General features: G+C 42.0%; 1 protein-coding gene across 2 annotated transcripts in view; it reads right to left on the bottom strand.

The window, feature by feature from the left end:
- LOC115137186 (fibroblast growth factor 12) overlaps positions 1–23987 on the bottom strand; it is a 115300-nt gene that overhangs the window by 19747 nt on the left and 71566 nt on the right. For both annotated transcript variants that reach the window (XM_029673330.2, XM_029673327.2), the window contains exon 2: positions 2467–2577. In XM_029673330.2, the coding sequence (XP_029529190.1) occupies positions 2467–2577 (111 nt within the window). The remainder of the gene's footprint in view (positions 1–2466; positions 2578–23987) is intronic.

Raw genomic sequence — 23987 nt, 5'->3', positions numbered from 1 at the left:
CTGAGCTCCTGTATGAAGAAGGAGCCCTCCGGCTACACAGCTCACCAGGCATTAATCTTCTCTCAATCCACAAAAACACATACTGTACTGTACCCACCATCCATCCACCCTGAAAGAGCACAACTGGGCAGGCGACTCGTTTTGGGCCTGGAAACAAGATCGTTTTTGGGTCCGTCTCCAACCTCTCCTTTTCTTTCCTTGCCTCTCTACTCCTCAGCCCTGTTTTCCTCCTCTCTTCTATTTCACCCATCTTTTCCTCTTTTCCCCTCCTCTCCCATCCTCGTCTTTCTCAGCTTTCCTCTCTCCTCTCCTCTCTTCTTCTCTCCTCTCCTCTCTTCTGATAGAGCTCATTGGGTTTACTTCTGGCTTCTCTACTCTATCTATCTCTTTAATATGAGTAGGAGATGTGAACGAAATAAGTTTAACATCTTGCCAGCTGTTGATTCTTCTATTCTCCTTCCCCTGAAGCTCTGGAGACTCATATGCTATGATATTTTTGTTCTGATACAATAAGAGGCCTTCTTCTTCTTCTTCTCTCCAGCTGGATACAGCAGTGGAGAAGGGAAGAGGAAGTTTCATTTTCTTGTTCAGCAGAGTTGCGAATTGAGTTACTGTGTCATTTCACAACTGCCAGGTAGAGTAGGTCATCTCGCCCCTGCAATACAGTGTGTGCTGCAGCGCTAACACACACACTCTGCTATGACAGGATAGGGAAATAGGGAAATAGTCGTAGTGTGAATTGACCAAGCACAGGTTAACTACTTACTTAATACTCTTCATCTCTATTGAGAAACAAAGAGCTCCCTCCACTTCATTCTGTCCTTGGCAACATGTTGTGCCTCACTCCAAGAGCACACAGGTTGGATGAGTGGCCCCCTGTGGCTCAGTTGGTAGAGCCCGGCACTTGCAATGCCAGGATAGTGGGTTCGATAGGTGGGACCACCCGCCATACAAAAATGTATGCAAGCACTGTAAGTCATTTTGGATAAAAGTGACTTATAGGGCCAACACTTTGCTATGGACTTCAACTCTATCAAGTGACTCATCTCTTCAGTGGGTCATATGATTGAGTGTAGTCTGGCCCAGGAGTGGGAAGGTGAACGGAAAGGCTCTGGAGCAACGAACCGCCCTTGCTGTCTCTGCCTGGCCGGTTCCCCTCTTTCCACTGGGATTCTCTGCCTCTAACCCTATTACAGGGGCTGAGTCACTGGCTTACTGGGGCTCTCTCATGCCGTCCCTGGAAGGGGTGCGTCACCTGAGTGGGTTGATTCACTGTTGTGGTCATCCTGTCTGGGTTGGCGCAACCCCCTTGGGTTGTGCCCCGTGGCGGAGATCTTTGTGGGCTATACTCAGCCTTGTCTCAGGATGGTAAGTTGGTGGTTGAAGATATCCCTCTAGTGGTGTGGGGGCTGTGCTTTGGCAAAGTGGGTGGGGTTATATCCTTCCTGTTTGGCCCTGTCCGGGGGTGTCCTCGGATGGGGCCACAGTGTCTCCTGACCCCTCCTGTCTCAGCCTCCAGTATTTATGCTGCAGTAGTTTATGTCTCGGGGGGCTAGGGTCAGTTTGTTATATCTGGAGTACTTCTCATGTCCTATTCGGTGTCCTGTGTGAATTTAAGTGTGCGTTCTCTAATTCTCTCCTTCTCTCTTTCTTTCTCTCTCTCGGAGGACCTGAGCCCTAGGACCATGCCCCAGGACTACCTGACATGATGACTCCTTGCTGTCCCCAGTCCACCTGGCCATGCTGCTGCTCCAGTTTCAACTGTTCTGCCTTATTATTATTCGACCATGCTGGTCATTTATGAACATTTGAACATCTTGGCCATGTTCTGTTATAATCTCCACCCGGCACAGCCAGAAGAGGACTGGCCACCCCACATAGCCTGGTTCCTCTCTAGGTTTCTTCCTAGGTTTAGGCCTTTCTAGGGAGTTTTTCCTAGCCACCGTGCTTCTACACCTGCATTGCTTGCTGTTTGGGGTTTTAGGCTGGGTTTCTGTACATCACTTTGAGATATATAAATCAATTTGATTTGATTTTGATTTGACTCCTGCATCTATTAAACTATCACTTTAGTGTGTGTGTGTGCACGCACAAGGAACACAAGCCATGGTGTGCACGCACGCATGCACGTAACTTGTGCACCTCTAGGCTGGTACTGCATGTATAAGTCAAGGAGGGGACAGATCCCCTTCCCACCAGACAGATGGACGGGAATGCTCCTGGCCTGACCGTTGAGTGGGTGTGTGTTGAGTGTTGAGGCTTGCACAGGTGAAATCTGTGGAATTCTAGATTGTGGTGTGTCAACATCCATGTACACTGTCATGATGAAATGGCATTTGTCATCATAAGGGCTAGGCATTTTTTCAGACCCACGTGACCTCACCAGGACAAAGTGTATTGTACTTTCAGATTGTATGATAGGAGTTGTGCATGTTGGGAACTGTAATGTGTGTCATATAAACTCACTGTAGTCGCTGTTCTCGTCCTTGGTCCCATTTATAGTGCCATCCGGCTTCATCTGCAGGTAGAAGCCCTGCTCGCTGAACAGTCGAGTCACAATGCCCTTCAGCTGCGGCTCTGCAATATAACACAACAGGGATAAGGGTTAGCTAGCTGCTTGGGTCGTGTTTATTAAGCACCAAACAGAATAAAATGGACTGAAACAGGGAGGGACTACCTGAATGTGTCCAATAAGAATAGCTCATTTTAGATTTCCATTGCAATGACCACAGCCCAGGTCACTTAGGCACCAAAACACTTGAATGCCATGCTCTCATACCCTCAGTACCCATTTCAATGACTAGGGGCTGACCAGGGAAAACAACAGCTAATTGTACTAAGGGCATTCAGAGCATGCAGATACCAACATAACACTAATCAGTGGAAAACCATCTAAACCATCTCCCAGTCTTGTAGATAAAAAAAAAGGTTTCAGTTGGTGGGTCAAAACTGAACTGAAAAATAAATGGTCGAAGACGCCACCTCCAGATCATGAACTGTGCACACAATATGGGACAGATAAACTTGGCACTACAGCCGCCTAACACCCAAATTATGCAGGAAGAGACATAAAAAGACTAAAATACAGCACTATTTAGAGCAAGTCGGTGTGCCAGTTAAATGCTGATGATGAGGTGGACCCAGTGGATGATAGAAACTCTGAAAGGTGGAGAGATACGTTAAATATGATGCAGAAATGTGTGGTCCACCTCTTCTTATCCATCGGTGACAGATATGATACCCTCAGATCTCTGCCTAACTGTGAGAATTGGCCCATGGGTGGATCAATAAAACATTATTCACCAAAAATGCTTCACCTTACCCTGGACACTAATAGCTCTGGTCCAGTTCATTAGTGTGCCTTCCTTCACTTCAAGTACTGGAGGAACCCGCACAACAACAACATGTGAAAATCACGTTTTCACATGATAAATGTATGTTTTCAGATGTTGAGCTTAGATTTCATATGTGAAACCATATTTTCACATGTATTAAATGTATAGTTTACATGTTAACAACACCTTTTCACGCGAGGAGAATTGAAAAACAATCACGTGAAAATCACATTTGCAGTTTCATATGTAAGAAATGTCACAACCATTGTAAGTTCACATGTGGGGGTGAAATAGTGTTATTCTCCTCACATGTCAAAAGGTGTTAATGTGTTGCATTCTATAAACCTTTTTTTCTATAAAAAGGTTACATAGCCTAGTTATGGACTTCTTTAAAATGATGTATTATGCCAACATAAGAACACACAAAAAGTTTGAATTGACTCTGATGGTGGCATGCTCAGTGGTGTAAAGAAAAAATTATTTGAAGTACTACTTAAGTCTGTACTTTTTTCGGTATCTGTACTTTGCATTACTATTTATATTTTTGACAACTTCTATTTTTACTCCACTAAATTCCTAAAGATATGTACTTTTTACTCCCATACATTTTCCCTGACCCCCAAAGTACTCGTAACATTTCAAATGCTCAGTCTGAAAGCGTTCAAAATACAATGAAAACATGTCAAATACATTATCTGTACAGCTTAAAACAACAATGCAATGTGAAAACGAGTTGACATTGAGGTTAAACAAAGTGTGCGTTTATCAATTTACCTGATTTTGCTAACTGTTACTTTGGACAAAAATCATTGTTTATAATGGTTTTTGTATAAAACATTTTTTTTAAAACGTACAGCTCAATTTGAGCAAATTCTGAATTTGCGGAATGATTTGAACTGAACAACACGTTTCCCCAAAACGTTCTTGTAAATTATTGAACAGACTGAGATATGTTTGCTCCGCTCAGTGGATGTGCAGGGTGTGATTTTGAAGCAATGAGTGACGTTAAACAGTAACAGTACAGCGCCGTTTCCGTTAAATTGAACGTTATATTACGTTTTAATGTACTGAACGCAGCCCTGCTCTGAGGTCACTGACCTGGCTTCCTGCGGACTGGTCTTTTCTTGCCGCTGCAGAACCGAATTTTGTTGAAGACAGTAAATATATGCCTCTCACACAAGGAACGGGGATCTTTGTTGGGGCTGGTGCGCCGTTTCGAAGTAGCGACCTTTTCGCTGTTTGCCTCTCTTGCTTGACGTTTCTGTCGTATCAGGGAGCTGGCGAGCGCCGCCGCCATCTCCCCGGTAGACTAACCTTAGTGTAGACCACTTGAATCGTCTCCGCATCTACTATGAGCGAGATGTTGTGAAGATACTGCTGAGGGTGCTGATTATGGCTGGTCCAATGCATAAGGTTGCGTAAGTGCGCCATGATGATAAATATGTAGGTAAGGTGCATAAAATGACTGAACTTGCTGAATGTTGAAATCAAACATATTTGCGATCTAAATAACGGTAACAACATCGATATACATATGAAATATTGCAAAGGCAGTCTTTACAAATGTGTAGGCTACTATATCTCTAAATAAACACATTTGTATTTTACATTCAGCACATTGTGCAAATTTCTCCAAGGTACTCCTTTATCTCCAGTCCAGATTATTCCCAGTTATCCTGATAAAATGTCCCGTAAAATAGTTTCATTATCCATCGTTTTCACTCCTCGACAATTTCTAGTGCTCGACATTGCACAACTTTCTGAGTTCACTGTTCATGTACGCGGACACACTGTTCACCAGCCCGCGGACGGCATGGTCTTTTGGACTACTACGGGCTCGACACTCGAGCAGCAGGTAAAAAAAATAATCCAAATTCGAAACCTCAATGTTCTCTGGAAGACGGAGAGTTATAACAAATTGGAGAACAGTCGGAAAATATATGTTGTCATGACAGGTAATGAGCATCCTAAACTGACATCATTCGAACACACTGGTTGAACCAATGTTGTTTCCACGTTATTTCTTTAAAATTACTTTCAACCAACGTGGAATAGTCGTTGAATTGACGTCTGTGCCCAGTGGGAAAAATCGAAGCACAAATCTCACTTGTAGCCTGTGGTAAAAAGTACTATCAAAGCAACCGGTGAAGTCCACTCTTCATTGCCTGGTTTGCAAACAGCCTTTCTTTTTCGCTCTATGCAATCCTACGTGATTGTGGTTCGGATGAGGAATTATCGGAGGCTGAGAGAAAGAGAGGGAAAGGAAACCAACGAGAGAGAGAGGAAGCGGGCTTTAGCGAGTGTGTGTGTGTGGTTGAGAGAGGGAGGTAGAAAGAGCAGGAGGGAGGAAAGAGAGTTAGAGAGAAGTGGTGCATTGTAAACGAAAGTGATGGTGGGCTGCTTGGCAGTAGGTGCGCCAGCAGCAGATAAATTCCGTAATTCAACATCATCAGTTAAGGCTATGAGAAAGGCAGGTCTCCATTACACAAACCGATCTCGCGCACCAGGCATACTTCCTGCGCGCAATATAGCCTATGGACTGGGGGCGAGGTAAATGCAAACCTAGTCCCTAGGCTAGTAGCCTGTATCTGTACCTGTAACCTACCACACACACATGAACCAGCTGGATACCGGCTGTCCCGAGGCACTGCATCTCTCTACCTTATACTGTAAACCTAATTCAAAAAGAGAGGGTCTAGCATTTTTTCCCCCACCTTTATTTAACCAGGTAGGCTAGTTAAGAACAAGTTATCATTTATAACTGCGACCTGCGACATTGAAAGTCAATATATATAAAAAATACAATTAAAAAAAGAGTTCTTAACAGGGTGTTTTTTTTAACCCTCCTTCAGACATGAGCTCGTCTTCAGAGCAGATGTTGAGCACGTTAACCAGCAAAGCAGTGGGATACAAACAACAACACAGAGTTACACATGGACTAAACAAACGTACAGTAGAAAAGTCTATATACAGTGTGTGTAAATGAGGTAAGATTAGGGTGGTAAAGCAATAAATAGACCGTAGTGGTGAATTAATTACAATTTAGCAATTAAACACTGGAGTGATCGATGTGCAGAAGATTAATGTGCAAGTAGAGATACTGAGGTTCAAAGGAGCAAATAAATAAATAACAATATGGGGATGAGGTAGTTGGATGGGCTATTTACAGATGGGCTATGTACAGGTGCAATGATCTGTAAGCTGCTCTGACAGCTGATGCTTAAAGTTAGTGAGGGAGTCTCCAGCTTCAGTGATTTTTGCAATTCGTTCCAGTCATTAGCAGTAGAGAACTGGAAGGAAAGGCGGCCAAAGAGGAATTGGCTTTGGGGGTGACCAGTGAAATATACCTGCTGGAGCGCATGCTACGGGGTGCTGCTATGGTGACCAGTGAGCTGAGATATGACGGGGCTTTCATCTATAAGTCTTTACCTAGAAAATACTTATAGATGACCTGGAGCCAGTGGGTTTGGCGACGAATATGAAGCGAGGGCGAGCCAACGAGAGCATACATGTCGTTGTGGTGGGTAGTATATGGGGCTTTGGTGACAACGGATGGCACTGTGATAGACTGCATTTTACAGTCTAACCAGACACCTAGGTATTTGTAGTTGTCTACATATTCTAAGTCAGAACCATCCAGAGTAGTGATGCTAGACGGGCGGGCAGGTGCGGGCAGCGATCGGTCGAAGAGCATGCATTTAGTTTTACTAGCATTTAAGAGCAGTTGGAGGCCACGGAAGGAGAGTATGGCATTGAAGCTCATCTGGAGGTTAGTTAACACAGTGTCCAAAGAAGGGCCAGGAGTATACAGAATGGTGTCATCTGCGTAGAGATGGATCAGAGAATCACCAGCTGCAAGAGTGACATCATTGATGTATACAGAGAAAAGAGTCGGTCTGCGGATTGAGCCCTGTGGCACCCCCATAGAGACTGCCAGAGGTGCGGGCAACAGGCCCTCCAATTTGACATACTGAACTCTGTCTGAGAAGTAGTTGGTGAACCAGGCGAGGCAGTCATTTGAGAAACCAAGTCTGTTCAGTCTGCCGATAAGAATGTGGTGAGTAGGCCAGGTCTTTTATCGATGATGGTTATGATATCGTTTCAGTACCTTTTTTTTGGGGGGGGGCGAGGGCAATAAAGTCATTCGACACGCTTTGATTGATGACCATAGGCACATTGAAACAGATGATATCAGCAAGAATGGTCTGATCATTCATGAATATCCTATACCACATTGTGCTGAGAAATGGCTTGAGGACACTTCCATAAACAGGGCGATCTCTTGTCATAGCCGATCACTTAATATTCCCATCTCTCATTTGTCCAGAATGATAGTGCAGTTGTGGGGTGTTTTGGTGATTCTCATGTTCTAGCAACTGAGACAATTCCATCCAGTGTAGCTTTTTTTAGGTTACAGCAAGTGACACGCACGCAAGTGAATCCTCCACCGTGAACAAGTCACACACTCATGCTATTCTAAAATGGATCACCGAGCGGGCCTCTCTCTCTCTCTCTCTCTCTCTCCAAAACCTTCTGTCGTGTCAAGCGGAAATGATTCACTCAGGATACTCCTCACTGTGCATCTCTCAGGGCCGATGCGGGTTAAAAGTGTCTTGTTCCATTTGGCACAGGGATTTTTTTTTTTGGGGGGGGGGAACTCAGTCAGGGTCTCAACTTACTGTTGATAGTTAGAATAGTATAATACACAAGGTCAATTTCGAAATGTGGATGTGGATCAGCAGTTTTTCACTGACAGTCATTCAATTAGCCCATGTCAGCTAACGTGTTTTATACTTGTAGTAATCATGGTTGAATTACGAAAGGGGGCCCCCATTGATTTTGTTAGCGACTCTCACCAGATATCATATTAAAGACTGGGGATGGGCCAACAAAATGTTGCTTAGGGCCAGCGCTGACCGCATGGGGAGGCAGGTAGCCTAGTGGTTAGAGCGTTAGACTAGTGACCGAAAGGTTGCAAGATCAAATCCCAGAGCTGACAAGGTCATTTGTTCTGCCGTTCTGCCCATGAACAAGGCAGTTCCTAGGCAGTCATTGAAAATAAAAATTTGTTCTTCACTGACTTGCCTAGTTAAATAAAAAATACAAATGTGTGGGTATGGATGTGGGTACACAGAGCTGGGAGCCACTACGGTCCTTGGATGTACACAGAGAGCTAATAATAATATGCATGTCAATCTTTGCTGGCTGAAAGTGGAGGAGAGATTAACTTCATCACTACCTGTATTAATGAGAGATGTTGAATGTACCAAGCGGTCTGTTTGAACTACTGGTGCACAGCTCAGATACCACACAAGACATGCCACCAGAGGTCTCTTCACATACTCCATGTCCAGAACAGACTATGGGAGGCGCACAGTACTACATAGAGTCATGACTACATGAAACTCTATTCCACATCAAGTAACTGATGCAAGCAGTAAAATTTGATTTAAAAACAGATAAAAATATACCTTATGGGACTGTGAAGCAACACAAACATATGCACACATACATGTACACATGGTTTTTGTACTGTAGATATGTGGTAGTGGTGGAGAAGTGGCCTGAGGGCACACAGTGTGTTGTGAAATCTGTGAATGTATTGTAATGTTTTAAAACGGCATAAACTGCCTTAATTCTGCCTTGGCAGCAGCTAATGGGTATCCATAATAAATAAAATACAAAATGATGAGTTCATCCCTGGGCTACATCATCACGCATGCCCACTGGGTGTTGTGGCTAAGTTGTGTCATATCATTTTTCTGGTTGAGTCCATTTCAGCTGCAAATGCATTCCAAATGCAGTGATGTCCTTTGCTGACTTTGTCACAAGTAAAAGTTGATCAATCAGTAGGCCTAATACCGACGACCGGAGATTTATCGGTCAGCGACTGAATGGGAATTCAAATGGATGTTTTATCCATTTTAGAATAAGGCTGTAATGTAACAAAATGTTGAAAAAGTGAAGGTGTCTGAATACTTTCTGAAGGCACTGAACATACATACGTACAGTGGGGCAAAAAAGTATTTAGTCAGCCACCAACTGTGCAAGTTCTCCCACTGAAAAAGATGAGGCCTGTAATTTTCATCATAGGTACACTTCAGCTATGCCAGACAAAATGAGAAAAAAAAACAGAAAATCACATTGTAGGATTTTTAATGAATTTATTTGCAAATTATGGTGGAAAATAAGTATTTGGTCACCTACAAACAAGCAAGATTTCTGGCTCTCACAGACCTGTAAACTTCTTCTTTAAGAGGCTCCTCTGTCCTCCACTCGTTACCTGTATTAATGGCACCTGTTTGAACTTGTTATCAGTATAAAAGACACCTGTCCACAACCTCAAACAATCACACTCCAAACTCCACTATGGCCAAGACCAAAGAGCTGTCAAAGGACACCAGAAACAAAATTGTAGACCTGCACCAGGCTGGGAAGACTGAATCTGCAATAGGTTAGCAGCTTGGTTTGAAGAAATCAACTGTGGGAGCAATTATTAAGAAATGGAAGACATACAAGACCACTGATAATCTCCCTCGATCTGGGGCTCCACGCAAGATCTCACCCCGTGGGGTCAAAATGATCACAAGAACGGTGAGCAAAAATCCCAGAACCACACGGTGGGACCTAGTGAATGACCTGCAGAGAGCTGGGACCAAAGTAACAAAGTCTACCATCAGTAACACACTACGCCGCCAGGGACTCAAATCCTGCAGTGCCAGACGTGTCCCCCTGCTTAAGCCAGTACATGTCCAGGCCCGTCTGAAGTTTGCTAGAGAGCATTTGGATGATCCAGAAGAAGATTGGGAGAATGTCATATGGTCAGATGAAACCAAAATATAACTTTTTGGTAAAAACTCAACTCGTCGTGTTTGGAGGACAAAGAATGCTGAGTTGCATCCAAAGAACACCATACCTACTGTGAAGCATGGGGGTGGAAACATCATGCTTTGGGGCTGTTTTTCTGCAAAGGAACCAGGACGACTGATCTGTGTAAAGGAAAGAATGAATGGGGCCATGTATCGTGAGATTTTGAGTGAAAACCTCCTTCCATCAGCAAGGGCATTAAAGATGAAACGTGGCTGGGTCTTTCAGCATGACAATGATCCCAAACACACCGCCCGGGCAACGAAGGAGTGGCTTCGTAAGAAGCATTTCAAGGTCCTGGAGTGGCCTAGCCAGTCTCCAGATCTCAACCCCATAGAAAATCTTTGGAGGGAGTTGAAAGTCTGTGTTGCCCAGCAACAGCCCCAAAACATCACTGCTCTAGAGGAGATCTACATGGAGGAATGGGCCAAAATACCAGCAACAGTGTGTGAAAACCTTGTGAAGACTTACTGAAAACGTTTGACCTCTGTCATTGCCAACAAAGGGTATAAAACAAAGTATTGAAATAAACTTTTGTTATTGACCAAATACTTATTTTCCACCATATTTTGCAAATAAAATCATTAAAAATCCTACAATGTGATTTTCTGGATTATCTTTTCTCTATTTGTCTGTCATAGTTGAAGTGTACCTATGATGAAAATTACAGACCGCTCTCATGTGGCTGACTAAATACTTTTTTGCCCCACTGTACATACATTGGGGCGGCAGGTATCCTAGTGGTTAGAGCGTTGGACAAGGAAAGAAATCTGTCATTCTGCCCCTGTACAAGGAAGTTAACCCACTGTTCCTAGGCTGTCATTTAAAATAAGAATTTGTTCTTAACTGACTTGACTAGTTAACTAAAGGTTAAAAATAATCATATATACAGTGCCTTTGGAAAGTATTCACTTTTTCAACATTTTGTTACATTACAGCCTTATTCTAAAAAAATGTTTTTGTTATCCTCAGCAATCTACACACAATACCCCATAATGACAAAGTGAAAACAGGTTTTTAGATTTTTTTGCAAATATATTACATTTAAATAAAAAACAGATACCTTATTTACATAAATATTCAGCCCCTTTGCAATGAAACTTGAAATTGAGCTCAGGTGCATCCTGTTTCCATTGATCATGCTTGAGGTGTTTCAACAACTTCATTGGAGTCAACCTGTGGTAAATTCAATTGATTGGACATGATTTGGAAAGGCACACACCTGTCGATACAAGTTCCCACAGTTGACAGTGCATATCAGAGAAAAAAACAAACCACGAGGACGAAGGAATTGTCCGTAGAGCTCCGAGACAAGATTGTGTTGAGGCACAGATCTGGGGAAGGGTACCAAAACACTTCTGCAGCATTTGAAGGTCCCCAAGAACACAGTGGCCTCCATCATTCTTAAATGGAAGAAGTTTGGAACCACCAAGATTCTTCCTAAGCCACTCCTTAGTAAAATACACATGCCAGCCAGCTTGGAGTTTGCCAAAAGACACCTAAAGACTCTCACACCATGAGAAACAAGATTATCTGGTCTGATGAAACCAAGACACAGTGTCCTCCATCATTCTAAAATGGAAGATGTTTGGAACCACCAAGACTCTTAGCACAATCTTGGCATTCTCTCAACCAGCTTCATGAGTTAGTCACCTGGAATGCATTTAAATTAACAGGTTTGCCTTGTTAAAAGTGCATTTGTGGAGTTTCTTTCCTTCTTAATGCATTTGAGCCAATCAGTTGTGCTGTGACAAGTTAGGGGTGGTATACAGAGGATAGCCCTAATAACTTGGCCTTTGAACGTTTTGGTACCTACTGGAGAGGTCTTCTTTGTTCCCTTAATTTGGTTTTTGTACAGACATAAAAGGAAAAGGTCAGACATATCAGTTGCCCACGCTCCCCCTTTGGATAGATCCCATTGAAAAACTTTGCTAGGTATTCTGGCAGTTGGCATATCCAACAGTCTATCCCAAAGTCTCAGCATACACACCTTCCATCTCACCTCACAGGGTTCCCAGCCCATGTCCCCAGTTATTGCAAGTATAGGTGCAAACTTGTGAATACCTAAAAAGTAACATACTGCTCTGTTATGGACATGTTCATTTTTGAGATGCTTTGCACCCCACACTCCTGCTGAATAGTCCAGAACAGGACACACGCATGTCAGATACAGTTTGGAATACATAGCATGACCAATATCTTTGAGTGTTTTCGTTTTCCTATAACTCCCCTAAGAGCTATACTTGCTGATTCGGACAGGGCAAATGTTCCATATAGAAAGGTAATATGTTCATAAAAAAAAAGACCACATATTTAAAATTGTTACTGAACTCAAGAATGTCTTCACCAAAACACTTCTCTTAATGCATTTTAGAAAAACAGGTACTATCTGTGTTTTTGTCTGGGTCTCAATTTTTTTACACTAACTGACTGCACATAATAACATGTTCTGCAGGCCTTGTTCAGTTTCTGCCATCAAAATAATATCATCAGCATATAAAAGGGTACTTAGCATTTCATCATTACATCTTACTCCAATATTTAACTGTTTAATTTATTTTGCCAAATCATTTATAAACATAGCAAACAGTCGGTGATAAGGCGTGTCTTTGTTTTACACCCGAGGGTGTGGGAAACCAATCGGAACAATTTTCATTAATTTGCACACAAGCAATTGGTACTTTGTAAAGAGACTGGATTGCGTGATACAATTTCCCAATAACTCCTGTCTTTAACAAACTATAGGCTAAAATATCCCTATTTACAAAATCAAACATTTCTGGAAATCAATGAAACATGCAAAAGTAGGCTTCTCTTCGTGTAATCTATTTCTGACTATTATACAGACCGAGAAGATATGATCTATACAGGCTCTGTGTGATACACAGTGATGGGACAGAATGGATAGAGGGCATGTAAACCATTAGACTGCATGGAGCTTGGTTTGGCTGCCAACCTCATTCTCTTTCTCCTGATTGCCACTCAACACCCCCAGCTCTGATCACCTCAGAGCTGAGAGTAGAGGACCCATGTGACTCACAGAGAGGATGCCATGATTAGTTTTCTCACTGACCTGCTTCAGCGAATCAGCAATGGTAGGCCTACAGTTGGCTGCTGATACTGTGGTTAAATGATTAAATGCCATGCTTAAAGAATGTGATCATAAGGAGATCATCTTCATGGGCGATTTCAATTTAAACTGGGAAAACAAAACTTACAGGAAAACTCTAAGAGATCACAGACAATTTTAACCTGACTCAAATAATACAAAGACCAACCAGATTAACACAGACATCCCAGACTCAAATTGATCTGGTGTTTACTAACAGACCTGATCGAATAAATAACTAAGCTATAACTAACTAAGCTATACGTCAAATTGACTGGTCTGATCTGTTAAGCAATGAAGACCCAGAGTCTGGATTCAGAACATTTCTGTCAGCTATTGACAAACTGGATACCTCTTTTACCGGGACATTTCTACGTAAGCCAAGAAGGAAAACCTCTCTATCATGGCTCAACGAGGACCTCTGGAGGCAGATGAGAGAATGGGATCTTTCCTTGAAAAAAGCACTGAAGTCTGGTCAAAATGATGACAGATGTCTATTTACATCACTGAGAAATAAGATGGTAAGGCATATTAAAAAGAATAAGCAAAATCAGAGTTCTTCTTCAGCATGATCAATGAAGCAAAAGGAAATGGCAAAGGGATTTAGAAAATCTTAAACTAACAGGGAGAGGAGCTGAAAAGTTTTAAAAAACATCCCGATTTAAAGGTTAATGGGATTCTAATTCAAGACTCCAATTTCATATCCACCACCTTTAACACTTTTTTTGTTGGCTCTGTAAGGGAACTGGCTCAAAGATTTTCAACCAAGAACACAGTTCTCACTCCCATAGATAATAATAAACCAATGTTCAGAATTCCTGAAATCTCAGCATCAGCAGTGGACAGTATTATTAGCTTCTTCCGGAGCTCTAGAACAAAATATGTACTTGGTCTAGACACTGAATTCCTGAAGAGACACAAATATTCTATGATTGCCCCTATTGTACATCTAGTTAATCTGTCCATCAAATATGGGTTCTTCTCCAATGCTTGGAAGTCTGCTGCAGTGATACCGGTTTTAAAATCTGGTGACCCATCACTGGTGGAAAATGACCGACCTATAAGCAATCTTCCAGTGCTATCAAAAGTAGCTGAAAGATGGGTGGCTGATCATCTGACTGATCACCTCAATCAGGGCAACTCCATACATCAAATGCAATTTGGATTCAGAACTAACCATTCTACTGAAACAGCCAAATGCTATTTTCTGGAGTGCATTAAATCTAAACTGGACATACAGTTAAAGTCGGAAGTTTAAATAGACCTTAGCCAAATACATTTAAACTCAGTTTTTCACAATTCCTGACATTTAATCCTAGTAAAAATTCCCTGTCTTAGGTCAATTAGGATCACCACTTTATTTTAAGAATGTGAAATGTCAGAATTATAGTAGAGAGTGATTTATTTCAGCTTTTATTTCTTTCATCACATTCCCAGTGGGTTAGAAGTTTACATACACTCAATTGGTATTTGGTAGCAGTGCCTTTAAATTGTTTAACTTGGGTCAAATGTTTCGGGTAGCCTTCCACAAGCTTCCCACAATAAGTTGGGTGAATTCTGGCCCATTCCTCTTGACAGAGTTGGTGTAACTGAGTCAGGTTTTGTAGGCTTCCTTGTTCGCATACGCTTTTTCAGTTCTGCCCACAAATTTTCTATAGGATTGAGGTCAGGGCTTTGTAATGGCCACTTCAATACCATGACTTGGTTTTCCTTAAAGCTATTTTGCCACAACTTTGGAAGTATGCTTGGGGTCATTGTCCATTTGGAAGACCCATTTGTGACCAAGCTTTAACTTCCTGACTGATGTCTTGAGATGTTGCTTCAATATATCCACATCATTTTCCATCCTCATGAGGCCATCTATTTTGTGAAGTGCACCAGTCCCTCCTGCAGCAAAGCAACCCCACAACATGATGCTGCCACCCCTGTGGTTCACGGTTGGGATGGTATTCTTCAGCTTGCAAGCCTCCCCCTTTTTCCTCCAAACATAACAATGGTCATTATGGCCAAACAGTTCTATTTTGTTTCATCAGACCAGAGGACATTTCTCCAAAAAGTATGATCTTTGTCCCCATGTGCAGTTGCAAACCGTAGTCTAGCTTTTTTATAGCGGTTTTGGAGCAGGGTCTTCTTCCTTGCTGAGCGGCCTTTCAGGTTATGTCAATATAGGACTCGTTTTACTGTGGATATAGATACTTTTGTTCCTGTTCCCTCCAGCAACTTCACAAGGTCCTTTGCTGTTGTTCCTGGATTGATTTGCACTTTTCGCACCAAAGTTCGTTCATCTCTAAGGGACAGAACGCGTCTCCTTCCTGAGCAGTATGACTGCTGTGTGGTCCCATGGTGTTTATACTTGCATACTATAGGTTGCACAGGTGAATGTGGTATGTTCAGGCGTTTGAAAATTGCTCCCAAGGACGAACCAGACTTTTCTGAGGTTTTGTCTGATTTATTTTGATTTTTCCCATGATGTCAAGCAAAGAGGCACTGAGTTTGAAGATATGCCTTGAAATTCATCCACAGGTACACCTCCAATTGACTCAAATTATGTCAAATTAGCCCATCAGAAGCTTCTAAAGCCATGACATCATTTTCTGGAATTTTCCAAGCTGTTTAAAGGCAGTCAACTCAATGTATATACATGTTTGACCCAATGGAATTGTGATACAGTGAGTTAAGTGAAATAATCTCTGTAAACAATTATTGGAAAAATTACTTGTCATGCACAAAGTAGATGTCCTAACCGACTTGCCAAAACTACAGTTTGTTAACAAGAACTTTGTGGAGTGGTTGAAAAACGAGTTTTAATGACTCCAACCTAAGTGTATGTAAACTTCGAAGTCGGCGAAGTCTTTCTGGATCTTAAATTGAGTTCCTCAGTTAGGTGGTTAACTGATTTTTGTCCTCTGACGTCCTTCGGTAGGCAGAGGGAGTCTGGAAGGGCATCAAGGAATCTTTGGGTTGTCTGAGAATTTATAGACTTTTGATGCTCCTTGGTTGGGGTCTGAGCAGATTATTTGTAGCGATTGCAAACGTAATAAAATGGTGGTCCGATTGTCCAGGATTATGTGACATTAATTAAATGTGTAGATACACTGGATAAACATAACAGCAATTTTGCCACAATTCACCCTCTCAGCCAGCAGGCTCCACTAGGGCCCTCCCAGCCAGCCGGCTCCACTAGGGCCCTCTCAGCCAGCCGGCTCCACTAGGGCCCTCTCAGCCAGCCGGCTCCACTAGGGCCCTCTCAGCCAGCCGGCTCCACTAGGGCCCTCTCAGCCAGCCGGCTCCACTAGGGCCCTCTCAGCCAGCCGGCTCCACTAGGGCCCTCTCAGCCAGCCGGCTCCACTAGGACCCTCTCAGCCAGCTGGCTAAACTGGGGCCCTTTCAGCAAGCTGACTCCTCTAGGGCCCTCTCAGTCGGCCGGCCGGCTCCTCTAGCCATAGTGGAGCAGAGGGGCCGTAGCGGAGCAGAGGGGCCATAGCGGAGCAGAGGGGCTATAGCGGAGCGGTTAATAATAATCACTCAAAAGGTGCAGAGTTAAGAGCCACACAAAATAAACTTTGGTCTCAGCCAGAGGACTATGGAACTACGAGGCTGCTGTTGGTTTGTGGTGTGGTCTTGTTGAGAAATGTCACACCATTTCTCAGCGCTCATTGTCACAACACTGTTCTCAAAAGAACCACAACCATTTGTCTTGCTCGTCTCTCACAGCTTAGTTCAGTCTACTGCTCTATAACAGGATATGGAGAAACAGCATTTGGCTGTAAGTCCAGAACCGTGAGTCAGTCATGTAGACAAAGGTGGAGTGTTCTAGCAGAGGGAGCAAGTCTCATTAGTACATCATATGACTTTAGTTAAATACATAGATAAACTGGATAAACATAACAGCAATTTTGCCACCATAGACCCAAGTCAGTAAATACATACAGTATCTTTACTTATTAGGTGGAGGCACTGCGCTACATCAAATCAAATCACATTTTATTGGTCACATACAGTCGTGGCCAAAAGTTTTGAGAATGACACAAATATTAATTTTCAAAGTCTGCTGCCTCAGTTTGTATGATGGCAATTTGCATATACTCCAGAATGTTATGAAGAGTGACCAGATGAATTGCAAAGTCTCTCTTTGCCATGCAAATGAACTGAATCCCCCAAAAACATCATTGTTCTTCCTCTGTCAGCCATGGTTACCTGCAAGGAAACACGTGCCGTCATCATTGCTTTGCACAAAAAGGACTTCACAGGCAAGGATATTGCTGCCAGTAAGATTGCACCTAAATCAACCATTTATCAGATCATCAAGAACTTCAAGGCGAGCGGTTCAATTGTTGTGAAGAAGGCTTCAGAGCGCCCAAGAAAGTCCAGCAAGCGCCAGGACCGCCTCCTAAAGTTGATTCAGCTGCGGGATTGGGGCACCACCTGTACAGAGCTTGCTCAGGAATGGCAGCAGGCAGGTGTGAGTGCATCTGCACGAACAGTGAGGCGAAGACTTTTGGAGGATGGCCTGGTGTCAAGAAGGGCAGCAAAGAAGCCACTTCTCTCCAGGAAAAACATCAGGGACTAACTGATATTCTGCAAAAGGTACAGGGATTGGACTGCTGAGGACTGGGGTAAAGTCATTTTCTCTGATGAATCCCCTTTCTGATTGTTTGGGGCATCCGGAAAAAAGCTTGTCTGGAGAAGACAAGGTGAGCGCTACCATCAGTGCTGTGTCATGCCAACAGTAAAGCATCCTGAGACCATTCATGTGTGGGGTTGCTTCTCAGCCAAGGGAGTGGGCTCACTCACAATTTTGCCTAAGAACACAGCCATGAATAAAGAATGGTACCAACACATCCTCTGAGAGCAACTTCTACCAACCATCCAGGAACAGTTTGGTGACGAACAATGCCTTTTCCAGCATGATGGAGCACTTTGCCATAAGGCTGGTACTAATCTGGTACAATCCCCAAGGTTTGGAAGGTGACCTAAATAACTATCACCCTACTTTAAAACTTTCTTACCTGGCAAAAAAATTCAAATCTTAGCCAAGATCTTTCTTATCTATGAAATGTATTCTAAAATAAAATGTTATTTGTCACATGTGCCGAATACAACAGGTGTAGACCTTACCATGAAATGCTTACTGACAAGCCCTTTACCAACAATGCAGTTCAAGAAATAGAGTTAAGAAAATATTTACTAAATAAACTAATGGAAAATATAAAAAGTAACACAAAATTACATAACAATAGCGAACATCAGTCGAGTTTTAGATTAGGTCAAAGTACTATCATACGATAACATACGCACTATACACACACATACATATGGAGTTTGTATTGTAGATATGTGGTAGTAGAGTAGTGGCCTGAGGGCACACACTTAATGTGTTATGAAAAGTGTTATGACATGTAATGCCATGTAATATTTTAAACTACCTTAATGTTGCTGGACCCCAGGGAGAGTAGCTACTGGCAGGGATCCTTAATTGTATTTATTAATCATTAATAAATACTAATATCTAGGCATTTGTAATTTAAAAAACATTGATTAGTTAGTTAAGAAGCTGACAATAGAAATGTGCTCCATCTATACAAATAGGTTGTGCCTCTCGCTAAATAGTAGAAAGCACATTCAGTCGACGTTCCTACCGATGCAAAACTATGATGCCATCATTTATATGAACGCAGCTACCACTTCATTAAAGCAGTTAGATGCGGATCTCTACCAGAAAGTTGGTTGGCCCTCTGATGTCACGTACATTGCTATGTTTTCATAAGGCACAAACTCCCACTGTACCTAACATCATTACTAACCTTTAGTTACCACACCTGGTTTCTGGAAATTCCTTCGGTCTCTACTAAGTCAGGTAAATCAGCTTTTAGTTTTTTTTGCACCTTATTTGTGGATCGATCTTAAAAATGTTCTTAAATGTGAAGTTTTGGTGCCTCTAGGGCAATTCATAAAACTGATTTCAGGACCTTATTACTGATGAATGTGGTTGTTTTTTATGTGTGTTTTCTTTCTGCTTGCATTTTGTATTTGTATTTTGATGTGTGTATTTCTGCAATATCTGTAAAAACAGACTTTGGTCTCAGTATGACTCCATGATAAAATACAAGTTAAATAAAAAATGTCAGATGACTAAAATTCATACTACTCTTTTTTTTTTTATTTTTTTTTATTCTAAAACTCACTCATTTTATGTTGCATGCATCCAACTCGTTCTTGCCAGTGTGAGTGAATAGGACAACTTTCCTACAACTTCCTCTCTGTGTGCATCTGGCTGAGTCAAACTACAGCACACAGTAGAGGCAGGAGGAAATTATGATGATGATAATGACGTACATGGTCTTATCCCGCTGGAGATAAGGAGGGAGGCAACGAGTGCAGTGTGTTTTTAAAGTGTTACTAGGTACATGAAAAACCTCTTGCCCGCCGGCCTGCAAGCTATCGACATTAAACATTCAAGTCAACGTGAATGTCAGCAAGTGTCTTGTTCTTCCTATTTTCATAATGCTGAGAACACTCTGGGGACGCTCTGGCCCAGAGTCAACACTCCCCAGTCCCCTGAATCTATTATAGTGCAGTTCTCTCTGCTCGAAAAGCATCTGCACAGCAAATAATATTTGAAATGATCTCAAATACTTTATCTGGGCTTGATAGACGGTATAGTCCGTCATTGTAAATAAGAATTTGTTCTTAACTGGCTTGCCTAGTTAAATAAAGGTTATGTTTAAAAAAATATATATATATTTATTTTTTGCATTCCTGACACAATGGAACCAAGGAATGCAAACTTCTGCCCAATCTGGCACTAAAGCAAACGCTAAACGTATTTGAAGATTTCAAATAGTATTTGAACCCAGGTCTGTTGCACAGGTGTGTATATTAAGTGTCTGTGGATAGATAGCTGTGAAGACACACAAATACAAATAATGAGCACATAATGAGGCTACTGTACAATGAATCCTTGCAGTATAGAAAGCAAATACTGTGTATGTTGATAGGTGAGTTATCCATGAGAGACATTGCCATCTAGTGTATGTTCCTGAGAACTCTACACTACAATGAACATCAGCACTGTCTGATCATATCTGAACTATGAATGACTGTGATCTTAAACCCTAAACACAGTATTTTATCCTGTAGTTTAGAAAGATACATCTCTTTGTATATTCTAAGAGATTGCACTGAAAGATAGCCTTGCTATTTTAGCCGGCACCCACGCATAGATATACTCTTACTTTATATGGCCTATATTCCTCCTCTGTTTCTCTCTCTCTCACACACATACACGTTAAATGTTTGATGTGTCCACGTCTCTGAGCTCCATTCCACAACGAGTGACTAATTTAGAAATGTGGCTTCTGTAAAATGTATGAATCTGAAACACAACTGGCTTTTAAACGGAACCTAAAAATATCCAGGTGCCTCATCATGCACACACAGCAGCTGTAAGGTACGAGGGCAGTGGGGTATATTAGCCACCGGTTACATATGGTAAAATGTATATTCTGTGGTCAAATAAAATTCACTGGTCACTTTTTTCAAGAGTGTGCTGCACTCTCCCATCAGTATCCTAAATGTAAGTAAATCACTGTACTCTTACTGCTTTCATTATGCTTAAATAATGACCATCTCTAATTTTACAAAACAACCTAGAATAAAATTTTATTGTAGCGGAAATTCCCAAACCCCCCAAAAACCACACGTACAAGAGGCTGGAAGCAGCATAGGGTCAGCTGCTGAGCAACACCCCTAGAGCCGGTTAGGTGCCATGCTCAAGGGCACAACTGCAGAAGCTGGTACATGAGATTTGCACCCGATTGCTCTCTGTCCACCATGGGAATTGAACCAGCAACCCTTTTGCTACTGGCACTCTCTCTTGAGACTGCCACTACTGTTTTATGATTGAGCAATATTGCATACTGTGTCTCTCTCTTCTACCATGTCTGGGCTAGTCTCTTGTTTTGAGCCATGTCTGTAAGACAGATAATAAGCTATATCTAGGCTCATCTTCACAGCATGTGTTGAGGGTGAAGTTTCCCATATCCCCAGACCTAGGACCAGATTGGGGGCAACTTCCACCTACTCTCTGCACAACCTAGCCAGGTGGGGGTGCTCATGTCAACCATTATGATGTTGTGACAAGCTGAGTGTTGACAAGCAACAGAATTTAACGTGATCCTGCAAATTAGCGCTGGGTTTCTTAAAACGCTATTACCGGGAGATTACATGAACCTCCGGGCTCAACTAAGCTTGATATCAACGAAAAACCCACAACGATAAAACAGCAGATCAGGGGTGTATTCATTAAGAAAACCATTTACTGTTTAAGAACCAAATGGAAGAAAACACTGTGGGACCTACCCGAATGTGTCCAAAAGAAACTCTCGTTTTCTTTACCAAACGATTTCAGTTTGGAATAAACGGTGCATTGCAAAAACGTTTTGTCACAGAATCAGCGTAATGAATACACCCCAGTTGATCCCTCGATGTTACCACGTCAAGTGATTATGATACCAGACAGCTGGTCTAGAATCTACTCTCGCCACAATTAAATAGCGACCAATCCGAAGCAACGGAAACCAAGGCTAATGAATGTAAAAAGTATATATACTTATTCGAGTATATTGCCGTGTTCAAGAGCTAGTCGGAACTAGGAAACTCAAATGTCTGACTTGATAACTGGTTGTAGTTATACACGTGCCACGTTCAATCATTTATCAAGTCGGAAATTTCAGTTTCCTAGTTCCGAATAGCACGTGAGGTTAACATACACTTAGGTTGAAGTCATTAAAACTCGTTTTTCAACCACTCCACACATTTCTTGTAAACAAACTATAGATTTGGCAAGTCGGTTAGGATATCTACTTTGTGCATGACACAATTGTTTACAGACAGATTATTTCACTTATAATTTACTGTATCACAATTCCAGTGGGTCAGAAGTTTATATACACTAAGTTGACTGTGCCTTTAAACAGCTTGGAAAATTCCATAAAATTATGTTATGACTTTAGAATCTTCTGATAGGCTAATTGACATAATTTGAGTCAATTGGAGGTGTACCTGTGGATGTATATCAACGCCTGCCAATTTAGGGCCTCTTTGCTTGACATCATGGGAAAATCAAAAGAAATCAGCCAAGACCTCAGAAAAAAAATTGTAGACCTCCACAAGTCTGGTTCATCCTTGGGAGCAATTTCCAAACGCCTGAAGGTACCACGTTCATCTGTACAAACAATAGTACGCAGTATAAACACTATGGGACCATGCAGACGTCATACCGCTTAGGAAGGAGACGCGTTCTGTCTCCTAGAGATGAACGTACTTTAGTGCGAAATGTGCAAATCAATCCCAGAACAACAGCAAAGGACCTTGTGAAGATGCTGGAGGAAACAGGTACAAAAGTATCTATATCCACAGTAAAACGAGTCCTATATCGACATAATCTGAAAGGCCGCTCAGCAAGGAAGAAGCCACTGCTCCAAAACCGCCATAAAACGCCAGACTACGGTTTGCAACTGCACATGGGGACAAAGATCATAACTTTTGGAGAAATGTCCTCTGGTCTGATGAAACAAAAATAGAACTGTTTGGCCATAATGACCATCTTTAGGTTTGGAAGAAAAAGGGGGATGCTTGCAAGCCGAAGAACACCATCCCAACCGTGAAGCACGGGGGTGGCAGCATCATGTTGTGGGGGTGCTTCGCTGCAGGTGGGACTGGTGCATTTTATAAAATAGATGGCATCATGTGGATATATTGAAACAACATCTCAAGACATCAGTCAGGAAGTTAAAGCTTGGTCGCAAATGGGTCTTCCAAATGGACAATGATCTCAAGCATACTTCCAAAGTTGTGGCAAAATGGCTTAAGGACATCAAAGTCAAGGTATTGGAGTGGCCATCACAAAGCCCTGACCTCAATCCCATAGAAAATGTGTGTGCAGAACTGAAAAAGCGTGTGCGAGCAAGGAGGCCTACAAACCTGACTCAGTTACACCAGCTCTGTCAGGAGGAATGGGCCAAAATTTACCCAACTTATTGTGGGAAGCTTGCGGAAGGCTACCCGAAACGTTAGACCCAAGTTAAACAATTTAAAGGCAATTCTACCAAATACTAATTTAGTGTACGTAAACTTCTGACCCACTGGGAATGTGATGAAAGAAATAAAAGCTGAAATAAATCACTCTCTACTATTATTCTGACGTTTCACATTCTTAAAATAAAGTGGTGATCCTAACTGATCTAAGACAGGGAATTTTTACGAGAATTAAATGTCAGGAATTGTGAAACTGAGTTTAAATGTATTTTGCTAAGGTGTATGTAAACTTCTGACTTCAACTGTATATCTCAGGAAATGTGCATACTGAACTAGTACATGTTGTCACTACGTAAATAGAATGCACTCTTCCAGAACGTGACCTATTGTAGTCGTCAGTCCTCAACTGAGGATGAGTCACCATTCTGTGGTTGGATGGACATTATCCAACCATTATGTCAAAATTATGTTGAAAATAATAATAAACTACATTCATCAATCTGACTCCAATATTATGTGAATAAATACAACAGGCCCTGTTCGTCTCTGGAAGAATCTAGTCAAGGTAGCGAGCCTTGCATCACCTCTCAGTATAACAATAACGAACATGTGTCTAACTTGCACCTTTATGCAATTAT

This window comes from Oncorhynchus nerka, linkage group LG11 (genome assembly GCF_034236695.1).
Source record: "Oncorhynchus nerka isolate Pitt River linkage group LG11, Oner_Uvic_2.0, whole genome shotgun sequence".
NCBI classification, from domain to species: domain Eukaryota; kingdom Metazoa; phylum Chordata; class Actinopteri; order Salmoniformes; family Salmonidae; genus Oncorhynchus; species Oncorhynchus nerka.
Note: the sequence above shows the minus strand (reverse complement) of the source record. Positions and strands in the feature narration are given on the sequence as shown.